General features: G+C 41.0%; 1 protein-coding gene across 3 annotated transcripts; it reads left to right on the plus strand.

The window, feature by feature from the left end:
- The first annotated feature begins 20,227 nt into the window (after positions 1-20,227).
- On the plus strand, positions 20,228-22,270 carry SSR2 (signal sequence receptor subunit 2). 3 transcript variants are annotated; one of them, XM_073566936.1, is made up of 6 exons: positions 20,228-20,362; positions 20,737-20,891; positions 20,995-21,093; positions 21,280-21,388; positions 21,495-21,572; positions 21,744-22,270. In XM_073566936.1, exons 2-6 carry the CDS (start codon positions 20,737-20,739, stop codon positions 21,852-21,854), a joined length of 552 nt encoding a protein of 183 aa, XP_073423037.1. In that variant the 5' UTR covers positions 20,228-20,362; the 3' UTR covers positions 21,855-22,270. The 3 variants fall into 3 exon arrangements, with proteins under 3 accessions (XP_073423037.1, XP_073423038.1, XP_073423040.1); XM_073566937.1 differs by having other exon boundaries at positions 20,327-20,388; XM_073566939.1 differs by lacking the exon at positions 20,228-20,362 and adding an exon at positions 20,477-20,654.
- Positions 22,271-23,591: the final 1,321 nt, after the last annotated feature.

Consider the following 23,591-nt stretch of genomic DNA (forward strand, 5'->3'; position numbering starts at 1 on the left):
TGATCGCGGTGTACCGGGGGTTAAAGGGAAGCATCGGCAGGGAGGGGGTTCCCTCCGTGCTTCCCTGAGCCCCCCACGGCAGCGCAATGTGCAGCGCTGCTGCGGGGGGCTCCTTTCCTCCAGGCCCCCGAATCCAAGATGGCGACGGGGGCCTTCGGGGGCCTGAGGAAGCTGGCTTCCTCAGTGCCTGCAAAGCGCAGGCATGAGGAAGCCTTCTGCAGTGCCTGTGTCAGATCGCAGCGATCTGTCACAGGACAGTGATGTCCCACCTGGGACTATTTAATAAAGTAAAAAAAAAAATAAAAAAAAGTGTTAAAATAATTAAAAAAAAAATCGCCAAATAAATTAGAAAAAAAAAATATATATTCCCCCAATAAATCCATTTTTTGGAAATAATAAAAACAAACAATAAAAGTACACATATTAGGTATCGCTGCGTCCGTAATGACCTGCCCTATAAAACTGTCCCATTAGTTAACCCCTTTAGCGAACCCCTTAAAAAATAAAAATAAAAAACGAAGCAAAAAATAATGATTTATTATCATACCGCCAAACAAAAAGTGTAATAACGCGCGATCAAAAAGACGCATATAAATATCCATGGTACCGCTGAAAACGTCATCTTGTCCCGCAAAAAACGAGCCGCCACACAGCATCATCAGCGAAAAAATAAAAAAGTTATAGCTCGCAGAATAAAGCGATGCAAAAATAATTATTTTTTATATAAAATAGTTTTCATTGCATAAAACCGACAAAAACATAAAAAAAGACCTAAATGAGGTATCGCTGTAACCGTACTGACCCGAAGAATAAAACCGCTTTATCAATTTTACCGCACGCGGAACGGTGTAAACGCACCCCCCCAAAAGAAATTCATGAAACGCTGGTTTTTGTTCATTCTGCGTCCCAAAAATAGGAATAAAAAGCGATCAAAAAATGTCACGTGCCCGAAAATGGTACCAATAAAAACGTCAACTCGTCCCGCAAGAAATAAGACCTCACATGACTTGGTGGGTCAAAATACGGAAAAATTATAGCTCTCAATATGTGGTGATGCATAAACTATTTTTACAATAAAAAGCGTCTTTTAGCGTGTGACAGCTGCCAAATATAAAAACCGCCATAAATAGTAAATCAAACCCCCCGATATCACCCCCTTAGTTAGGGAAAAATAAAATTAAAAAAAAAGTATTTATCTCCATTTTCCCATTAGGGTTAGGGTTAGGGCTAGGGTTAGGGCCAGGGTTAGGGTTAGGGCTAGGGTTAGGGCTCATATTAGGGTTAGGGATGTGTTGGGGTTAGGGTTGGAGTTATAATTGGGGGGTTTCCACTGTTTGGGCACATCATGGGGCTCTCCAAATGCAACATGGCGTCTGATCTCAATTCCAGCCAATTCTGAGTTGAAAAAGTCAAATGGTGCTCCTTCCCTTCCAAGCTCTGCCATGCGCCCAAACAGTGTTTTACCCCCACATGTAGGGTATCAGCCTACTCAGGACAAATTGCAAAACAATTTTTGGGGTCCAATTTTTCCTGTTACCCTTAGGAAAATAAAAAATTGGGGGCAAAAATATCATTTTTGTGGAAAAAAATGATTTTTTTATTTTCACGTCCGAGTGTTATAAACTTCTGTGAAGCACTTGGGGGTTCAAAGTGCTCACCACACATCTAGATAAGTTCCGTGGGGGGTCTAGTGTCCAAAATGGGGTCACTTGTGGGGAGTTTCAATAGTTTAGGTACATCAGGGGCTCTCCAAACGCACGACACCCGCAGACCATTCCATCAAAGTCTGCATTCCAAAACGTCACTGCTTCCCTTCCGAGCCCCGACGTGTGTCCATACAGTAGTTTTCTCCCACATATGGGGTGTCAGCGTACTCAGGCCAAATTGGACAACAACTTTTGGGGGTCCAATTTCTCCTGTTACCCTTGGGAAAATGAAAAAATGGTGACTAAAAGATCATGTTTGTGGAAAAAATACGAATTTTTTATTTTCACGCCCGGGCATTATAAACTTCTGTGAAGTGGGGGGTCAAAGTGCTCACCACACATCTAGATAAGTTCCTTAGGGGGTCTAGTTTCCAAAATGGTGTCATTTGTGGGGTGTTTCCACTGTTTTGGTACATCAGGAGTTTTCCAAACACGACATGGTGTCCGATCTCAATTCCAGCCAAAAACGTCAAATGGCGCTGCTTCCCTTCCGAGCTCTGCCATGCGCCCAAATAGTGGTTTACCCCCACATGTGGGGTATCAGCGTACTCAGGACAAATTGCACAATAACTTTTATGGTCCTGTTACCCTTGGAAAAATAAGAATTGAGGGTGAAAAGATCATTTTTGTGGAAAAAATATGATTTTTTAATTGTATGGCTTTATGTTATAAACTTCTGTGAAGCCCATGGGGGTTCAAAGTTCTCACCACACATCTAGATAAGTTCCATAGGGGGTCTAGTTTCCAAAATGGTGTCATTTGTGGGGGGTTTCCACTGTTTTGGTACATCAGGGGTTTTCCAAACGCGACATGGTGTCCGATCTCAATTCCAGCCAAAAACGTCAAATGGCGCTGCTTCCCTTCCGAGCTCTGCCATGCGCCCAAATAGTGGTTTACCCCCACATGTGGGGTATCAGCGTACTCAGGACAAATTGCACAATAACTTTTAGGGTCCTGTTACCCTTGGGAAAATAAAAATTGGGGTGAAAAGATCATTTTTGTGGAAAAAATATGATTTTTTAATTGTACCGCTGTACGTTATAAACTTCTGTAAAGCCCTTGTGGGTTCAAAGTTCTCACCACATATCTAGATAAGGTCCTTGGGGGTCTAGTTTCCAAAATGGGGTCACTTGTAGGGGGTTTCCACTGTTTAGGTACATCAGGGACTCTCCAAACGTGACATGGCGTCCAATCTGAATTCCAGCCAATTTTGCATTGAAAAAGTCAAACGGCGCTCCTTCCATTCTGAGCTCTGCCATGCACCGAAACAGTGGTTCCCCCCCACATATCAGGTATCTGCGTACTCAGGACAAATTGCACAATAACTTTTGCAGTCCAATTTCTCCTGTTACCCTTGGTAAAATAAAAAAAATTGAACCTGAAGTATTTTTTTTATGAAAAAAAGTTAGATGTTCATTTTTTTTTTAAATATTCAAAAAAATTCCTGTGATGCACCTAAAGGGTTAATAAACTTCTTGAATGTGGTTTTGAGCACTTTAAGGGGTGCAGTTTTTAGAATGGTGTCACTTTTGGGTATTTTCTATCATATAGACCCCTCAAAGTGGCTTCAAATGTGATGTGGTCCTAAAAATAAAATGGTGTTGTAAAAATGAGAAATCGCTGGTCAACTTTTAACCCTTATAACTTCCTAACAAAAAAAAATTTTGGTTCCAAAATTGTGCTGATGTAAAGTAAACATGTGGGAAATGTTAGTTATCAAGTTTTTTGTGTGCCGTATCTCTGTGATTTAAGGGCATAAAAATTCAAAGTTGGAAAATTGCGAAATTTTCAAAATTTTCGCCAAATTTCAGTTTTTCTCACAAATAAACGCAAGTTATTTGAATGAAATTTTACCACTAACATGAAGTACAATATGTCACGAGAAAACAATGTCAGAATCACCGGGATCCATGGAAGCATTCCAGAGTTATGACCTCATAAAGGTAAAGTGGTCAGAATTGTAAAAATTGGCCCGGTCATGAACGTGCAAACCACCCTTGGGGGTGAAGGGGTTAAAGGAACCGCAGGAGAGAGAGAGATTTAATTTTTTCCACCGCCAGAAAGGATTTCAGGGTTAAATTCCCGCTGACTTCCTTTCTCCGGGAATGCGCACTGTAAAATGCGGATCCTCCAGCAAAAAAAACGTTGCAGGGTCCGTCCAGGCATGCCGGCGGATGCTAACATTTTGGCGGATCCGCAAAAAAACGGATCCAACGGATGGCCATCCGTCAAGATCCGCCGGTAATGCAACTCAGTGGGGGAAAAAAACGGATCCGCCAAAAAAAATGGCGGATCCGTTTTTTTCAAAAACTGGCGGATTTTGACTGATGGTCAAAAACGGAAGTGTGAAAGAGGCCTTAGGGTTGGGATGAAGACTGTGGTGAGGTTTGGGATGGAGTGGGATGGGATCGGGTCAAGTGCACAAGTGGTGAGATGTGATCTTGAGAGTAGAGTGGAGAGTCGATCTTCTGTAATGGTGAAGTTGGTTTTGGAGGTGGAGGGCTGGGAAGTCGGGAGGAGGGGCTCTGGGGGGTTGTTGACCAAAACTGTCTCTGATGTTATCAATCTGCTGCTTGGAAAATGAGGCAAAGTCTTCAGCTGAGATGAGTGGGGAGGGAGGAGGTGCTGGGGGACAGAGGAGAGAATTGAAGGTGTTGAATAACTGTTTAGGGTTGTGAGACAGGGAGGATATGAGAGATGAGAAGTAGGTTTGTTTAGCTGTGGCGAGTGTGGTCTTGAAAGTAGTGAGGGACTGTTTGAATGCGATGAAGTGCTCGTTGGAGTGGGATCTTTTCCATCTGCGAGCTCGCCTCAGTTCTTTGGTCAGGCTGGTGTGCCAGGGCTGTCTGTTGATTTTGAGAGCTTTGGTATGTGTAAGTGGGGCAGCAGATTCCAAAGCTACAGCTATTGTGGTGTTATATAGAGCAGCAGCGTCATCCGCATTGTGTAAGGAACTTACAGTATATCTGTGAGAGGGAGGAGGGATTCAGAGAATGAGTGTAGGTAAAGGTGTTTTAAGATTTCTGCGAGGGTGTGAAAGTTTGTGGGGTGGGGATTGTAGACATGGAGTGGAGAGGGAAGAGAATGTAAAAAGGTTGTGGTCAGAGAGAGGAAGAGGTGAGAGAGGTTAGATAGAGAGCAGAGGCGGGTGAAGATGAGGTCCAGTGTGTGTGGCCATCTTTGTGGGTGGCTGTAGAAGATAATTGAGTGAGGCCGAAGGAGGAAGTGAGAGATCGAAGTTTAGTGGAAGCTGAGAGGGAAGTGTCAATGGGGATGTTGAAGTCGCCCATGATGATAGTAGGGATGTCCGCGGAAAGGAAATGAAGTAGCCAGGTGGTGAAGTGGTCAAAGAAGGTGGTGGCTGGCCCTGGGGGGCGGTAGATGACAGCCAGTTGGAGGTTGGAGGGGGAGTAGATGCGTACAGAGTGCACCTCAAAGGACAGCAGTGACATCACCGCTCCTCACATATAATGATATATTACAGCAGTGACATCACCGCTCCTCACATATAATGATATATTACAGCACTGACATGACCGCTCCTCCTATATGATATATTACAGCAGTGACATCACCGCTACTCACATATAATGATATATTACAGCAGTGACATCACCGCTCCTCACATATAATGATCTATTACAGCAGTGACATCACCGCTCCTCACATATAATGATCTATTACAGCAGTGACATCACCGCTCCTCGCATATAATGATCTATTACAGCAGTGACATCACCGCTCCTCGCATATAATGATCTATTACAGCAGTGACATCACCGCTCCTCACATATAATGATCTATTACAGCAGTGACATCACCGCTCCTCACATATAATGATCTATTACAGCAGTGACATCACCGCTCCTCACATATAATGATATATTACAGCAGTGACATCACCGCTCCTCACATATAATGATATATTACAGCAGTGACATCACCGCTCCTCACATATAATAATATATTACAGCAGTGACATCACCGCTCCTCACATATAGTGATATATTACAGCAGTGACATCACCGCTCCTCACATATAATGATATATTACAGCAGTGACATCACCGCTCCTCACATATAATGATATATTACAGCAGTGACATCACAGCTCCTCACATATAATGATATATTACAGCAGTGACATCACCGCTCCTCACATATAATGATATATTACAGCAGTGACATCACCGCTCCTCACATATGATATATTACAGCAGTGACATCACCGCTCCTCACATATAATGATATATTACAGTAGTGACATCACCGCTCCTCACATATAATGATATACTGTATTACTGCAGTGACATCACCGCTCCTCACATATAATGATATATTACAGCAGTGACATCACCGCTCCTCACTTATAATGATATATTACAGCAGTGACATCACCGCTCCTCACTTATAATGATATATTACAGCAGTGACATCACCGCTCCTCACATATAATGATATATTACAGCAGTGTCATCACCGCTCCTCACATATAATAATATATTACAGCAGTGACATCACCGCTCCTCACATATAATAATATATTACAGCAGTGACATCACCGCTCCTCACATATAATGATATGTTACAGCAGTGACATCACCGCTCCTCACATATGATATATTACAGTAGTGACATCACCGCTCCTCACATATAATGATATACTGTATTACTGCAGTGACATCACCGCTCCTCACATATAATGATATATTACAGCAGTGACATCACCGCTCCTCACATATAATGATATATTACAGCAGTGACATCACCGCTCCCCACATATAATGATATATTACAGCAGTGACATCACCGCTCCTCACATATAATGATATATTACAGCAGTGACATCACCGCTCCTCACATATAATGATATATTACAGCAGTGACATCACCGCTCCTCACATATAATGATATATTACAGCAGTGACATCACCGCTCCTCACATATAATGATGTATTACAGCAGTGACATCACGGCTCCTCACATATAATGATATATTACAGCAGTGACATCACCGCTCCTCACATATGATATATTACAGCAGTGACATCACCGCTCCTCACATATAATGATATATTACAGGAGTGACATCACCGCTCCTCACATATAATGATATATTACATCAGTGACGTCACCGCTCCTCACATATAATGATATATTACAGCAGTGACGTCACCGCTCCTCACATATAATGATATATTACAGCAGTGACATCACCGCTCCTCACATATAATGATATATTACAGCAGTGACATCACCCCTCCTCACATATAATGATATATTACAGCAGTGACATCACCGCTCCTCACATATAATGATATATTACAGCAGTGACATCACAGCTTCTCACATATATTATATTAGAGTAGTTACATCACCGCTCCTCACATATAATGATATATTACAGCAGTGACATCACCGCTCCTCACATATAATGATATATTACAGCAGTGACATCACCGCTCCTCACATATAATGATATATTACAGCAGTGACATCACCGCTCCTCACATATAATGATATATTACAGCAGTGACATCACCGCTCCTCACATATGATATATTACAGCAGTGACATCACCGCTCCTCACATATAATGATATATTACAGCAGTGACATCACCACTCCTCACATATAATGATATATTACAGCAGTGACATCACCGCTCCTCACATATAATGATATATTACAGCAGTGACATCACAGCTTCTCACATATATTATATTAGAATAGTTACATCACCGCTCCTCACATATAATGATATATTACAGCAGTGACATCACCGCTCCTCACATATAATGATATATTACAGCAGTGACATCACAGCTTCTCACATATATTATATTAGAGTAGTTACATCACCGCTCCTCACATATAATGATATATTACAGCAGTGACATCACCGCTCCTCACATATAATGATATATTACAGCAGTGACATCACCGCTCCTCACATATAATTATATATTACAGCAGTGACATCTCCGCTCCTCACATATAATGATATATTACAGCAGTGACATTACCGCTCCTCACATATAATAATATATTACAGCAGTGACATCACCGCTCCTCACATATAACGATATATTACAGCAGTGACATCACCGCTCCTCACATATAATGATATATTACAGCAGTGACATCACCGCTCCTCACATACTGTATAATGATATATTACAGCAGTGACATCACCGCTCCTCACATATAATGATATATTACAGCAGTGACATCACCACTCCTCACATATAATGATATATTACAGCTGTGACATCACCGCTCCCCACATATAATGATATATTACAGCAGTGACATCACCGCTCCTCACATATAATGATATATTACAGCAGTGACATCATCGCTCCTCACATATAATGATATATTACAGCAGTGAAATCACCGCTCCTCACATATAATGATATATTACAGCAGTGACATCACCGCTCCCCACATATAATGATATATTACAGCAGTGACATCACCGCTCCTCACATATAATGATATATTACAGCAGTGACATCACCGCTCATCACATATGATATATTACAGCAGTGACATCACCGCTCCTCACATATAATGATATATTACAGCAGTGACATCACCGCTCCTCACATATAATGATATATTACAGCAGTGACATCACCGCTCCTCACATATAATGATATATTACAGTAGTGACATCACCGCTCCTCACATATAATGATATATTACAGCAGTGACATCACCGCTCCTCACATATAATGATATATTACAGCATTGACATCACCACTCCTCACATATAATGATATATTACAGCTGTGACATCACCGCTCCTCACATATAATGATATATTACAACAGTGACATCACCTCTCCTCACATATAATGATATATTACAGCAGTGACATCACGATCCCCACATATAATGCTATATTACAGCAGTGACATCACCGCTCCTCACATATAATGATATATTACAGCAGTGACATCACCGCTCCCCACATATAATGATATATTACAGCAGTGACATCACCGCTCCTCACATATAATGATATATTACAGCAGTGACATCACCGCTCCTCACATATAATGATATATTACAGCAGTGACATCACCGCTCCTCACATATAATGATATATTACAGCAGTGACATCACCGCTCCTCACATATAATGATGTATTACAGCAGTGACATCACGGCTCCTCACATATAATGATATATTACAGCAGTGACATCACCGCTCCTCACATATAATGATATATTACAGCAGTGACATCACAGCTTCTCACATATGATATATTACAGCAGTGACATCACCGCTCCTCACATATAATGATATATCACAGGAGTGACATCACCGCTCCTCACATATAATGATATATTACAGCAGTGACATCACCGCTCCTCACATATAATGATATATTACAGCAGTGACATCACCGCTACTCACATATAATGATATATTACAGCAGTGACATCACCGCTCCTCACATATAATGATATATTACAGCAGTGACATCACAGCTTCTCACATATATTATATTAGAGTAGTTACATCACCGCTCCTCACATATAATGATATATTACAGCAGTGACATCACCGCTCCTCACATATAATGATATATTACAGCAGTGACATCACCGCTCCTCACATATAATGATATATTACAGCAGTGACATCACCTCTCCTCACATATAATGATATATTACAGCAGTGACATCACCGCTCCTCACATATGATATATTACAGCAGTGACATCACCGCTCCTCACATATAATGATATATTACAGCAGTGACATCACCACTCCTCACATATAATGATATATTACAGCAGTGACATCACCGCTCCTCACATATAATGATATATTACAGCAGTGACATCACAGCTTCTCACATATATTATATTAGAGTAGTTATATCACCGCTCCTCACATATAATGATATATTACAGCAGTGACATCACCGCTCCTCACATATAATGATATATTACAGCAGTGACATCACAGCTTTTCACATATATTATATTAGTGTAGTTACATCACCGCTCCTCACATATAATGATATATTACAGCAGTGACATCACCGCTCCTCACATATAATGATATATTACAGCAGTGACATCACCACTCCTCACATATATTATATTAGAGTAGTTACATCACCGCTCCTCACATATAATGATATATTACAGCAGTGACATCACCGCTCCTCACATATAATGATATATTACAGAAGTGACATCACCGCTCCTCACATATAATGATATATTACAGCAGTGACATCACCTCTCCTCACATATAATGATACATTACAGCAGTGACATCACCGCTCCTCACATATAATGATATATTACAGCAGTGACATCACCGCTCCTCACATATAATGATATATTACAGCAGTGACATCACCGCTCCCCACATATAATGATATATTACAGCAGTGACATTACCGCTCCTCACATATAATGATATATTACAGCAGTGACATTACCGCTCCTAACATATAATGATATATTACAGCAGTGACATCACCACTCCTCACATATAATGATATATTACAGCAGTGACAACACCGCTCCTCACATATAATGATATATTACAGCAGTGACATCACCACTCCTCACATATAATGATATATTACAGCAGTGACATCACCGCTCCTCACATATAATGATATATTACAGCAGTGACATCACCGCTCCTCACATATAATGATATATTACAGCAGTGACATCACCGCTCCTCACATATAATGATATATTACAGCAGTGACATCACAGCTTCTCACATATATTATATTAGAGTAGTTACATCACCGCTCCTCACATATAATGATATATTACAGCAGTGACATCACCTCTCCTCACATATAATGATATATTACAGCAGTGACATCACCGCTCCTCACATATGATATATTACAGCAGTGACATCACCGCTCCTCACATATAATGATATATTACAGCAGTGACATCACCACTCCTCACATATAATGATATATTACAGCAGTGACATCACCGCTCCTCACATATAATGATATATTACAGCAGTGACATCACAGCTTCTCACATATATTATATAAGAGTAGTTATATCACCGCTCCTCACATATAATGATATATTACAGCAGTGACATCACCTCTCCTCACATATAATGATATATTACAGCAGTGACATCACCGCTCCTCACATATGATATATTACAGCAGTGACATCACCGCTCCTCACATATAATGATATATTACAGCAGTGACATCACCACTCCTCACATATAATGATATATTACAGCAGTGACATCACCACTCCTCACATATAATGATATATTACAGCAGTGACATCACAGCTTCTCACATATATTATATTAGTGTAGTTACATCACCGCTCCTCACATATAATGATATATTACAGCAGTGACATCACCGCTCCTCACATATAATGATATATTACAGCAGTGACATCACCACTCCTCACATATATTATATTAGAGTAGTTACATCACCGCTCCTCACATATAATGATATATTACAGCAGTGACATCACCGCTCCTCACATATAATGATATATTACAGAAGTGACATCACCGCTCCTCACATATAATGATATATTACAGCAGTGACATCACCTCTCCTCACATATAATGATATATTACAGCAGTGACATCACCGCTCCTCACATATAATGATATATTACAGCAGTGACATCACCGCTCCTCACATATAATGATATATTACAGCAGTGACATCACCGCTCCTCACATATAATGATATATTACAGCAGTGACATCACCGCTCCCCACATATAATGATATATTACAGCAGTGACATCACCGCTCCTCACATATAATGATATATTACAGCAGTGACATTACCGCTCCTCACATATAATGATATATTACAGCAGTGACATCACCACTCCTCACATATAATGATATATTACAGCAGTGACATCACCGCTCCTCACATATAATGATATATTACAGCAGTGACATCACCACTCTTCACATATAATGATATATTACAGCAGTGACATCACCGCTCCTCACATATAATGATATATTACAGCAGTGACATCACCGCTCCTCACATATAATGATATATTACAGCAGTGACATCACAGCTTCTCACATATATTATATTAGAGTAGTTACATCACCGCTCCTCACATATAATGATATATTACAGCAGTGACATCACCGCTCCTCACATATAAGGATATCTTACAGCAGTGACATCACCGCTCCTCACATACTGTATAATGATATATTACAGCAGTGACATCACCGCTCCTCACATATAATGATATATTACAGCAGTGACATCACCACTCCTCACATATAATGATATATTACAGCTGTGATATCACCGCTCCCCACATATGATATATTACAGCAGTGACATCACCGCTTCTCACATATAATGATATATTACAGCAGTGACATCATCGCTCCTCACATATAATGATATATTACAGCAGTGACATCACCGCTCCTCACATATAATGATATATTACAGCAGTGACATCACCGCTCCTCACATATAATGATATATTACAGCAGTGACATCACCGCTCCCCACATATAATGATATATTACAGCAGTGACATCACCGCTCCCCACATATAATGATATATTACAGCAGTGACATCACCGCTCCTCACATATAATGATATATTACAGCAGTGACATCACCGCTCCTCACATATAATATGTTACAGCAGTGACATCACCGCTCATCACATATGATATATTACAGCAGTGACATCACCGCTCCTCACATATAATGATATATTACAGCAGTGACATCACCGCTCCTCACATATAATGATATATTACAGTAGTGACATCACCGCTCCTCACATATAATGATATATTACAACAGTGACATCACCTCTCCTCACATATAATGATATATTACAGCAGTGACATCACGCTCCCCACATATAATCATATATTACAGCAGTGACATCACCGCTCCTCACATATAATGATATATTACAGCAGTAACATCACCGCTCCCCACATATAATGATATATTACAGCAGTGACATCACCGCTCCTCACATATAATGATATATTACAGCAGTGACATCACCGCTCCTCACATATAATGATATATTACAGCAGTGACATCACCGCTCCTCACATATAATGATATATTACAGCAGTGACATCACCGCTCCTCACATATAATGATGTATTACAGCAGTGACATCACGGCTCCTCACATATAATGATATATTACAGCAGTGACATCACCGCTCCTCACATATAATGATATATTACAGCAGTGACATCACAGCTCCTCACATATGATATATTACAGCAGTGACATCACCGCTCCTCACATATAATGATATATTACAGGAGTGACATCACCGCTCCTCACATATAATGATATATTACATCAGTGACATCACCGCTCCTCACATATAATGATATATTACAGCAGTGACATCACCGCTCCTCACATATAATGATATATTACAGCAGTGACATCACCGCTCCTCACATATAATGATATATTACAGCAGTGACATCACCGCTCCTCACATATAATGATATATTACAGCAGTGACATCACCGCTCCTCACATATAATGATATATTACAGCAGTGACATCACCCCTCCTCACATATAATGATATATTACAGCAGTGACATCACCGCTCCTCACATATAATGATATATTACAGCAGTGACATCACAGCTTCTCACATATATTATATTAGAGTAGTTACATCACCGCTCCTCACATATAATGATATATTACAGCAGTGACATCACCGCTCCTCACATATAATGATATATTACAGCAGTGACATCACCGCTCCTCACATATAATGATATATTACAGCAGTGACATCACCTCTCCTCACATATAATGATATATTACAGCAGTGACATCACCGCTCCTCACATATGATATATTACAGCAGTGACATCACCGCTCCTCACATATAATGATATATTACAGCAGTGACATCACCACTCCTCACATATAATGATATATTACAGCAGTGACATCACCGCTCCTCACATATAATGATATATTACAGCAGTGACATCACAGCTTCTCACATATATTATATTAGAATAGTTACATCACCGCTCCTCACATATAATGATATATTACAGCAGTGACATCACAGCTTCTCACATATATTATATTAGTTACATCACCGCTCCTCACATATAATGATATATTACAGCAGTGACATCACCGCTCCTCACATATAATGATATATTACAGCAGTGACATCACCGCTCCTCACATATAATGATATATTACAGCAGTGACATCACCTCTCCTCACATATAATGATATATTACAGCAGTGACATCACCGCTCCTCACATATAATGATATATTACAGCAGTGACATCACCGCTCCTCACATATAATGATATATTACAGCAGTGACATCACCGCTCCTCACATATAATGATATATTACAGCAGTGACATCACAGCTTCTCACATATATTATATTAGAGTAGTTACATCACCGCTCCTCACATATAATGATATATTACAGCAGTGACATCACCGCTCCTCACATATAATGATATATTACAGCAGTGACATCACCGATCCTCACATATAATTATATATTACAGCAGTGACATCTCCGCTCCTCACATATAACGATATATTACAGCAGTGACATCACTGCTCCTCACATATAATGATATATTACAGCAGTGACATCACCGCTCCTCACATACTGTATAATGATATATTACAGCACTGACATCACCGCTCCTCACATATAATGATATATTACAGCAGTGACATCACCACTCCTCACATATAATGATATATTACAGCTGTGACATCACCGCTCCCCACATATAATGATATATTACAGCAGTGACATCACCGCTCCTCACATATAATGATATATTACAGCAGTGACATCATCGCTCCTCACATATAATGATATATTACAGCAGTGACATCACCGCTCCTCACATATAATGATATATTACAGCAGTGACATCACCGCTCCCCACATATAATGATATATTACAGCAGTGACATCACCGCTCCTCACATATAAAGATATATTACAGCAGTGACATCACCGCTCCTCACATATAATGATATATTACAGCAGTGACATCACCGCTCCTCACATATAATGATATATTACAGCAGTGACATCACCGCTCCTCACATATAATGATATATTACAGTAGTGACATCACCGCTCCTCACATATAATGATATATTACAGCAGTGACATCACCGCTCCTCACATATAATGATATATTACAGCAGTGACATCACCACTCCTCACATATAATGATATATTACAGCTCTGACATCACCGCTCCTCACATATAATGATATATTACAACAGTGACATCACCTCTCCTCACATATAATGATATATTACAGCAGTAACATCACGCTCCCCACATATAATGATATATTACAGCAGTGACATCACCGCTCCTCAAATATAATGATATATTACAGCAGTGATATCACCGCTCCCCACATATAATGATATATTACAGCAGTGACATCACCGCTCCTCACATATAATGATATATTACAGCAGTGACATCACCGCTCCTCACATATAATGATATATTACAGCAGTGACATCACCGCTCCTCACATATAATGATATATTACAGCAGTGACATCACCGCTCCTCACATATAATGATATACTACAGCAGTGACATCACCGCTCCTCACATATAATGATATATTACAGCAGTGATATCACCACTCCTCACATATAATGATATATTACAGCAGTGACATCACCGCTCCTCACATATAATGATATATTACAGCAGTGACATCACAGCTTCTCACATATATTATATTAGAGTAGTTACATCACCGCTCCTCACATATAATGATATATTACAGCAGTGACATCACCGCTCCTCACATATAATGATATATTACAGCAGTGACATCACCGCTCCTCACATATAATGATATATTACAGCAGTGACATCACCTCTCCTCACATATAATGATATATTACAGCAGTGACATCACCGCTCCTCACATATGATATATTACAGCAGTGACATCACCGCTCCTCACATATAATGATATATTACAGCAGTGACATCACCACTCCTCACATATAATGATATATTACAGCAGTGACATCACCGCTCCTCACATATAATGATATATTACAGCAGTGACATCACAGCTTCTCACATGTATTATATTAGAATAGTTACATCACCGCTCCTCACATATAATGATATATTACAGCAGTGACATCACAGCTTCTCACATATATTATATTAGTTACATCACCGCTCCTCACATATAATGATATATTACAGCAGTGACATCACCGCTCCTCACATATAATGATATATTACAGCAGTGACATCACCGCTCCTCACATATAATGATATATTAAAGCAGTGACATCACCTCTCCTCACATATAATGATATATTACAGCAGTGACATCACCGCTCCTCACATATAATGATATATTATAGCAGTGACATCACCGCTCCTCACATATAATGATATATTACAGCAGTGACATCACCGCTCCTCACATATAATGATATATTACAGCAGTGACATCACAGCTTCTCACATATATTATATTAGAGTAGTTACATCACCGCTCCTCACATATAATGATATATTACAGCAGTGACATCACCGCTCCTCACATATAATGATATATTACAGCAGTGACATCACCGCTCCTCACATATAATTATATATTACAGCAGTGACATCTCCGCTCCTCACATATAATGATATATTACAGCAGTGACATTACCGCTCCTCACATATTATAATATATTACAGCAGTGACATCACCGCTCCTCACATATAACGATATATTACAGCAGTGACATCACTGCTCCTCACATATAATGATATATTACAGCAGTGACATCACCGCTCCTCACATACTGTATAATGATATATTACAGCAGTGACATCACCGCTCCTCACATATAATGATATATTACAGCAGTGACATCACCACTCCTCACATATAATGATATATTACAGCTGTGACATCACCGCTCCCCACATATAATGATATATTACAGCAGTGACATCACCGCTCCTCACATATAATGATATATTACAGCAGTGACATCATCGCTCCTCACATATAATGATATATTACAGCAGTGACATCACCGCTCCTCACATATAATGATATATTACAGCAGTGACATCACCGCTCCTCACATACTGTATAATGATATATTACAGCAGTGACATCACCGCTCCTCACATATAATGATATATTACAGCAGTGACATCACCACTCCTCACATATAATGATATATTACAGCTGTGACATCACCGCTCCCCACATATAATGATATATTACAGCAGTGACATCACCGCTCCTCACATATAATGATATATTACAGCAGTGACATCATCGCTCCTCACATATAATGATATATTACAGCAGTGACATCACCGCTCCTCACATATAATGATATATTACAGCAGTGACATCACCGCTCCCCACATATAATGATATATTACAGCAGTGACATCACCGCTCCTCACATATAAAGATATATTACAGCAGTGACATCACCGCTCATCACATATGATATATTACAGCAGTGACATCACCGCTCCTCACATATAATGATATATTATAGCAGTGACATCACCGCTCCTCACATATAATGATATATTACAGTAGTGACATCACCGCTCCTCACATATAATGATATATTACAGCAGTGACATCACCGCTCCTCACATATAATGATATATTACAGCAGTGACATCACCACTCCTCACATATAATGATATATTACAGCTGTGACATCACCGCTCCTCACATATAATGATATATTACAACAGTGACATCACCTCTCCTCACATATAATGATATATTACAGCAGTGACATCACGCTCCCCACATATAATGATATATTACAGCAGTGACATCACCGCTCCTCACATATAATGATATATTACAGCAGTGATATCACCGCTCCCCACATATAATGATATATTACAGCAGTGACATCACCGCTCCTCACATATAATGATATATTACAGCAGTGACATCACCTCTCCTCACATATAATGATATATTACAGCAGTGACATCACGCTCCCCACATATAATGATATATTACAGCAGTGACATCACCGCTCCTCACATATGATATATTACAGCAGTGATATCACCGCTCCCCACATATAATGATATATTACAGCAGTGACATCACCGCTCCTCACATATAATGATATATTACAGCAGTGACATCACCGCTCCTCACATATAATGATATATTACAGCAGTGACATCACCGCTCCTCACATATAATGATATATTACAGCAGTGACATCACCGCTCCTCACATATAATGATGTATTACAGCAGTGACATCACCACTCCTCACATATAATGATATATTACAGCAGTGACATCACCGCTCCTCACATATAATGATATATTACAGCAGTGACATCACCGCTCCTCACATATAATGATATATTACAGCAGTGACATCACCGCCCCTCACATATAATGATATATTACAGGAGTGACATCACCGCTCCTCACATATAATGATATATTACAGCAGTGACATCACCGCTCCTCACATATAATGATATATTACAGCAGTGACATCACCGCTCCTCACATATAATGATATATTACAGCAGTGACATCACAGCTTCTCACATATATTATATTAGAGTAGTTACATCGCCGCTCCTCACATATAATGATATATTACAGCAGTGACATCACCGCTCCTCACATATAATGATGTATTACAGCAGTGACATCACCGCTCCTCACATATAATGATATATTACAGCAGTGACATCACCGCTCCTCACATATAATGATATATTACAGCAGTGACATCACCGCTCCTCACATATAATGATATATTACAGCAGTGACATCACCGCTCCTCACATATAATGATATATTACAGCAGTGACATCACCTCTCCTCACATATAATGATATATTACAGCAGTGACATCACCGCTCCTCACATATAATGATATATTACAGCAGTGACATCACCGCTCCTCACATATAATGATATATTACAGCAGTGACATCACAGCTTCTCACATATATTATATTAGAGTAGTTACATCACCGCTCCTCACATATAATGATATATTACAGCAGTGACATCACCGCTCCTCACATATAATGATATATTACAGCAGTGACATCACCGCTCCTCACATATAATGATATATTACAGCAGTGACATCACCGCTCCTCACATATAATGATATATTACAGCAGTGACATCACCTCTCCTCACATATAATGATATATTACAGCAGTGACATCACCTCTACTCACATATAATGATATATTACAGCAGTGACATCACCGCTCCTCACATATGATATATTACAGCAGTGACATCACCGCTCCTCACATATAATGATATATTACAGCAGTGACATCACCACTCCTCACATATAATGATATATTACAGCAGTGACATCACCGCTCCTCACATATAATGATATATTACAGCAGTGACATCACCACTCCTCACATATAATGATATATTACAGCAGTGACATCACCGCTCCTCACATATAATGATATATTACAGCAGTGACATCACCGCTCCTCACATATAATGATATATTACAGCAGTGACGTCACCGCTCCTCACATATAATGATATATTACAGCAGTGACATCACCGCTCCCCACGTATAATGATATATTACAGCAGTGACATCACCGCTTCTCACGTATAATGATATATTACAGCAGTGACATCACCGCTCCTCACATATAATGATATATTACAGCAGTGACATCACCGCTCCTCACATATAATGATATATTACAGCAGTGACATCACCGCTCCTCACATATAATGATATATTACAGCAGTGACATCACCGCTCCTTACATATAATGATATATTACAGCAGTGACATCACCGCTCCTCACATATAATGATATATTACAGCAGTGACATCACCGCTCCTCACATATAATGATATATTACAGCAGTGACATCACCGCTCCTCACATATAATGATATATTACAGCAGTGACATCACCGCTCCTCACATATAATGATATATTACAGCAGTGACATCACCGCTCCTCACATATAATGATATATTACAGCAGTGACATCACCGCTCCTCACATATAATGATATATTACAGCAGTGACATCATCGCTCCTCACATATAATGATATATTACAGTAGTGACATCAACGCTCCTCACACATGATATATTACAGCAGTGATATCACCGCTCCTCACATATAATGATATATTACAGCAGTGACATCACCGCTCCTCACATATAATGATATATTACAGCAGTGACATCACAGCTTCTCACATATATTATATTAGAGTAGTTACATCACCGCTCCTCACATGTAATGATATATTATAGCAGTGATGTCACCGTTCCTCACAGATAAAGACATATTACCGTGTTAGTAATACATGACAGGATATTGGTTTCATACTGTCTTAAATAATATAACACGAATTTTTTTCCCGGAATTCCCGCCCTTTCTCAGTTGCTAGGAAACAGTGACGAAAATATGCGCGGCATGATAGACTACATTTCCCGTGATGCTCGGAGGCAGTGTGAGTGTCCGGATATCCGGTGGTCACTGGCTGACGTGTCTTTCTTGTCTGTGATCGCGGAGATCCCGGGTTGCGGTGAGTGAGAGCTGGCAGCCGGCGGGGTGAGATCGGGAGCGGGGCGGTAACACGGCCTTTGCTGTCGGACTCCCTCCTAAATAATGACTGGGAGTCGTTACTGCCGCCGGGGCTAGTCTCAGGCTTAATTGTTTGGATCACTTCTCTCCCTGTAGTGCTGCCTGATGAGGGTTGTAGTTGTTTCTGCTCATGTCTCTGTGTGCTTTTTCCTTGTTCCTGTATTTAAAGAGACAGCGCTCTTTTCCATCCATCTGTTGTAGTTGTGTTACCGTCTTTTCAGGGTCCCATCAAGGTGGGGGCCGTCTGCTGATCTGACCCCTTCATGGTCTTTTCGTACTGAACTAACCGATATGGTGTTTTCTTTTTCTGGGCAGATGAAGACGTTATTTGCTGCGCTGCTCGCCCTCCTGGCGGTTGCCCACTGTGAGGAGGGGGCTCGATTACTGGCCTCTAAGACCCTGCTGAACCGCTACGCCGTGGAGGGGAGGGACCTGACGCTGCAGTACAATATCTACAACGTGGGCTCCAGGTGAGGCAGGACGTGGCCGCCACGTCAATTGTCCTTATGGCGTTGCACCAGGCCAGATAACCCATGATGCCAGCTGTATTATAACCCGCCTCTTTCTCTCTAGCGCCGCCCTGGATGTGGAGCTCTCTGATGACTCCTTCCCTCCTGAAGACTTCGGGATTGTCTCCGGGATGCTGAATGTGAAATGGGACAGAATCGCCCCGTATCCTTTCCCCACATATAGCAGAAAATAGACCTTATTTCCCTTTCTTCCTTCTGAGATTATACAGACAGTCCCTTTAAGAATAGTTTGATAGTCACATCTAAACACGGCACTGTCAGGTTTTTGGGGTCCTTGTTGCTCGCTGTCACCCTCTTATCTCCTTCCTCCTTAACTCCACGTCTTCAGAGCCAGCAATGTCTCCCACACTGTGGTCTTGCGCCCCCTGAAGGCTGGGTATTTCAACTTCACCTCTGCCACCATCACTTACCTGGCTCAGGAAGGCTCACAAGTTGTGGTAAGTTGTCGCCCCCATGTTGGCTCTGGGAGGTTATCAGATATACCGGCTATTTATTAGCCGTTCCCAGCATTTTTCATTATGGGCCGTTGTGATTTGGTGACAGATGGGGTACACCAGCGCCCCCGGACAAGGAGGGATCCTGGCTCAGCGAGAGTTTGATCGACGATTCTCCCCTCATTTCGTAAGTGTCTTTTCTCATTCAGATAGATGACGACTGTCTTCTGCCTGATCGCTTGTACCCCTTGGGTATTTTGTGGCTATCTATGTAGAGGTGCTGCTTTGCCTTGACGCTGGGGGAAACGCTGCCGTAGACTCATCCTATGGGCTGATGTTTTGTGTCCTCTTGCCTTAGCTGGACTGGGCAGCCTTCGGAGTGATGACCCTGCCATCCATCGGCATCCCCCTCCTCCTGTGGTATTCAAGCAAGAGAAAATATGACACCCCCAAATCCAAGAAGAACTGAGGGGGCTGTGTCTGTCCGTCAGAGACCCCACACTCAAGACTTGCTGTGTGAGACTGTGCCACCTAATGCTGCCTTCAGCACCTCCTCTGAAGGAGCTTCGCCCGCAACTGATGTCCAATGGATGGCGCTCCACGACCTCTATTAAATTTAGGGATTTTTCGTTGGCTGCAACATAAATCCATTTTATTATTTTTAGAGTACCCATGGACATCAGTTTACCCCCTTGGTGCCAGCACAGCGGCATATCTAAGAACTCCTGTTGAATGGGACAATAGGTTTTTTATTTTTACAGTGCAAGAATTGTGATCGGCTGCATCCTGACTGCACAGATGAGCCCTGGACTCTCCATATCGACTTTGTTTTTTGTTTTTTTGCAACATCGGAGGGTTTTCTAATAAAAGTGGAATAAAACGTTACTTTGTCTGGTTGTATCATGTTATGAGAGAATGCCCTAGCTACACGGGGGCGGAAGGGAATATGCTAATGATCTCCAGTAGCAAGGTGCAGCGCTTAGATTATGGTGAGAAATCCTATCCCTGTGATCTACGCTTGGAGCCGCCATGACGGGGATACCACTGATTATCTGGGGTTAATGGTGCCTGGCAGGCGCTCAATATATTATCAGAAAGGAAAGGTTTGATTCTTGGAAGCAGGAAATATGGGGAAGAACTGACAAGGGCTAAAGTGTAATGTTTAGCTAACGGGGTGGCTCCATAACTATGGAACTGGTGGGCAGTTCCCGGTATATGGCAGGTCTCTGAGTGTCTTGTGTATACAGTGGGATATTCTTGGCTTATGGCATGTTTTTTTAGCGTGTTTCTGGTATGCAGTGGGACTAGTGTGGTGCTTGCATTATATTGTGGGTCTCATGGGAGTTCCCTGTATATGGCGGGTATTGTGGGCTTTCTGGTATATGGCGGGTCTTGTGGGCATTCTGGTATGCGGTTTGACTCGTGGGTTGTTCCCGGTATACTGCAGGTCTTGTGGGCATTCTGGTATACGGTGGGTCTTGTGGGCAGTCTGTTATACGGTGAACCTTGTGGACGTTTTGGTTTACGGTGTGACTGGAACGATTGTTTCTGGTATACAGTGTGACCCGTGGGTTATTCCCAGTATACAGCGGAACTTGTAGGCGTTCTGGTATACGGTGTGGGTTGTTCCTGGTATATGGTGGTCATTCTGGTATACGGTGTGACTCATGGGTTGTTCCTGGTATATGGTGGTCATTCTGGTATACGGTGTGACTCGTGGATTGTTCCTGATATATGGTGGGCATTCTGGTATACAGTGTGACCCGTGGGTTATTCCCAGTATACAGCGGAACTTGTAGGCGTTCTGATATACGGTGTGGGTTGTTCCTGGTATATGGTGGTCATTCTGGTATACGGTGTGACTCGTGGGTTGTTCCTGGTATATGGTGGTCATTCTGGTATACGGTGTGACTCGTGGGTTGTTCCTGGTATATGGTGGTCATTCTGGTATACGGTGTGACTTGTGGGTTGTTCCTGGTATATGGTGGGTCTTGTGGGCTTTCTGGTATACAGTGTTACTCGTGGGTTGTTCCCGATATATGGTGGGTCTTGTGGGCATTCTGGTATAAGGTGTGACTCGTGGTTTATTCCTGGTATATGGTGGGTCTTGTGGGCTTTCTTGTATATGGTGCGACTCGTTGGTTGTTCCAGATATAGGGTGGTTCTTGGTCTTGTAGGCGTTCTCGTGGATTGTTCCCAGTATACT

This window comes from Dendrobates tinctorius, unplaced genomic scaffold (genome assembly GCF_039654945.1).
Source record: "Dendrobates tinctorius isolate UK_male_01 unplaced genomic scaffold, ASM3965494v1 ptg000019l, whole genome shotgun sequence".
NCBI lineage: Eukaryota > Metazoa > Chordata > Amphibia > Anura > Dendrobatidae > Dendrobates > Dendrobates tinctorius.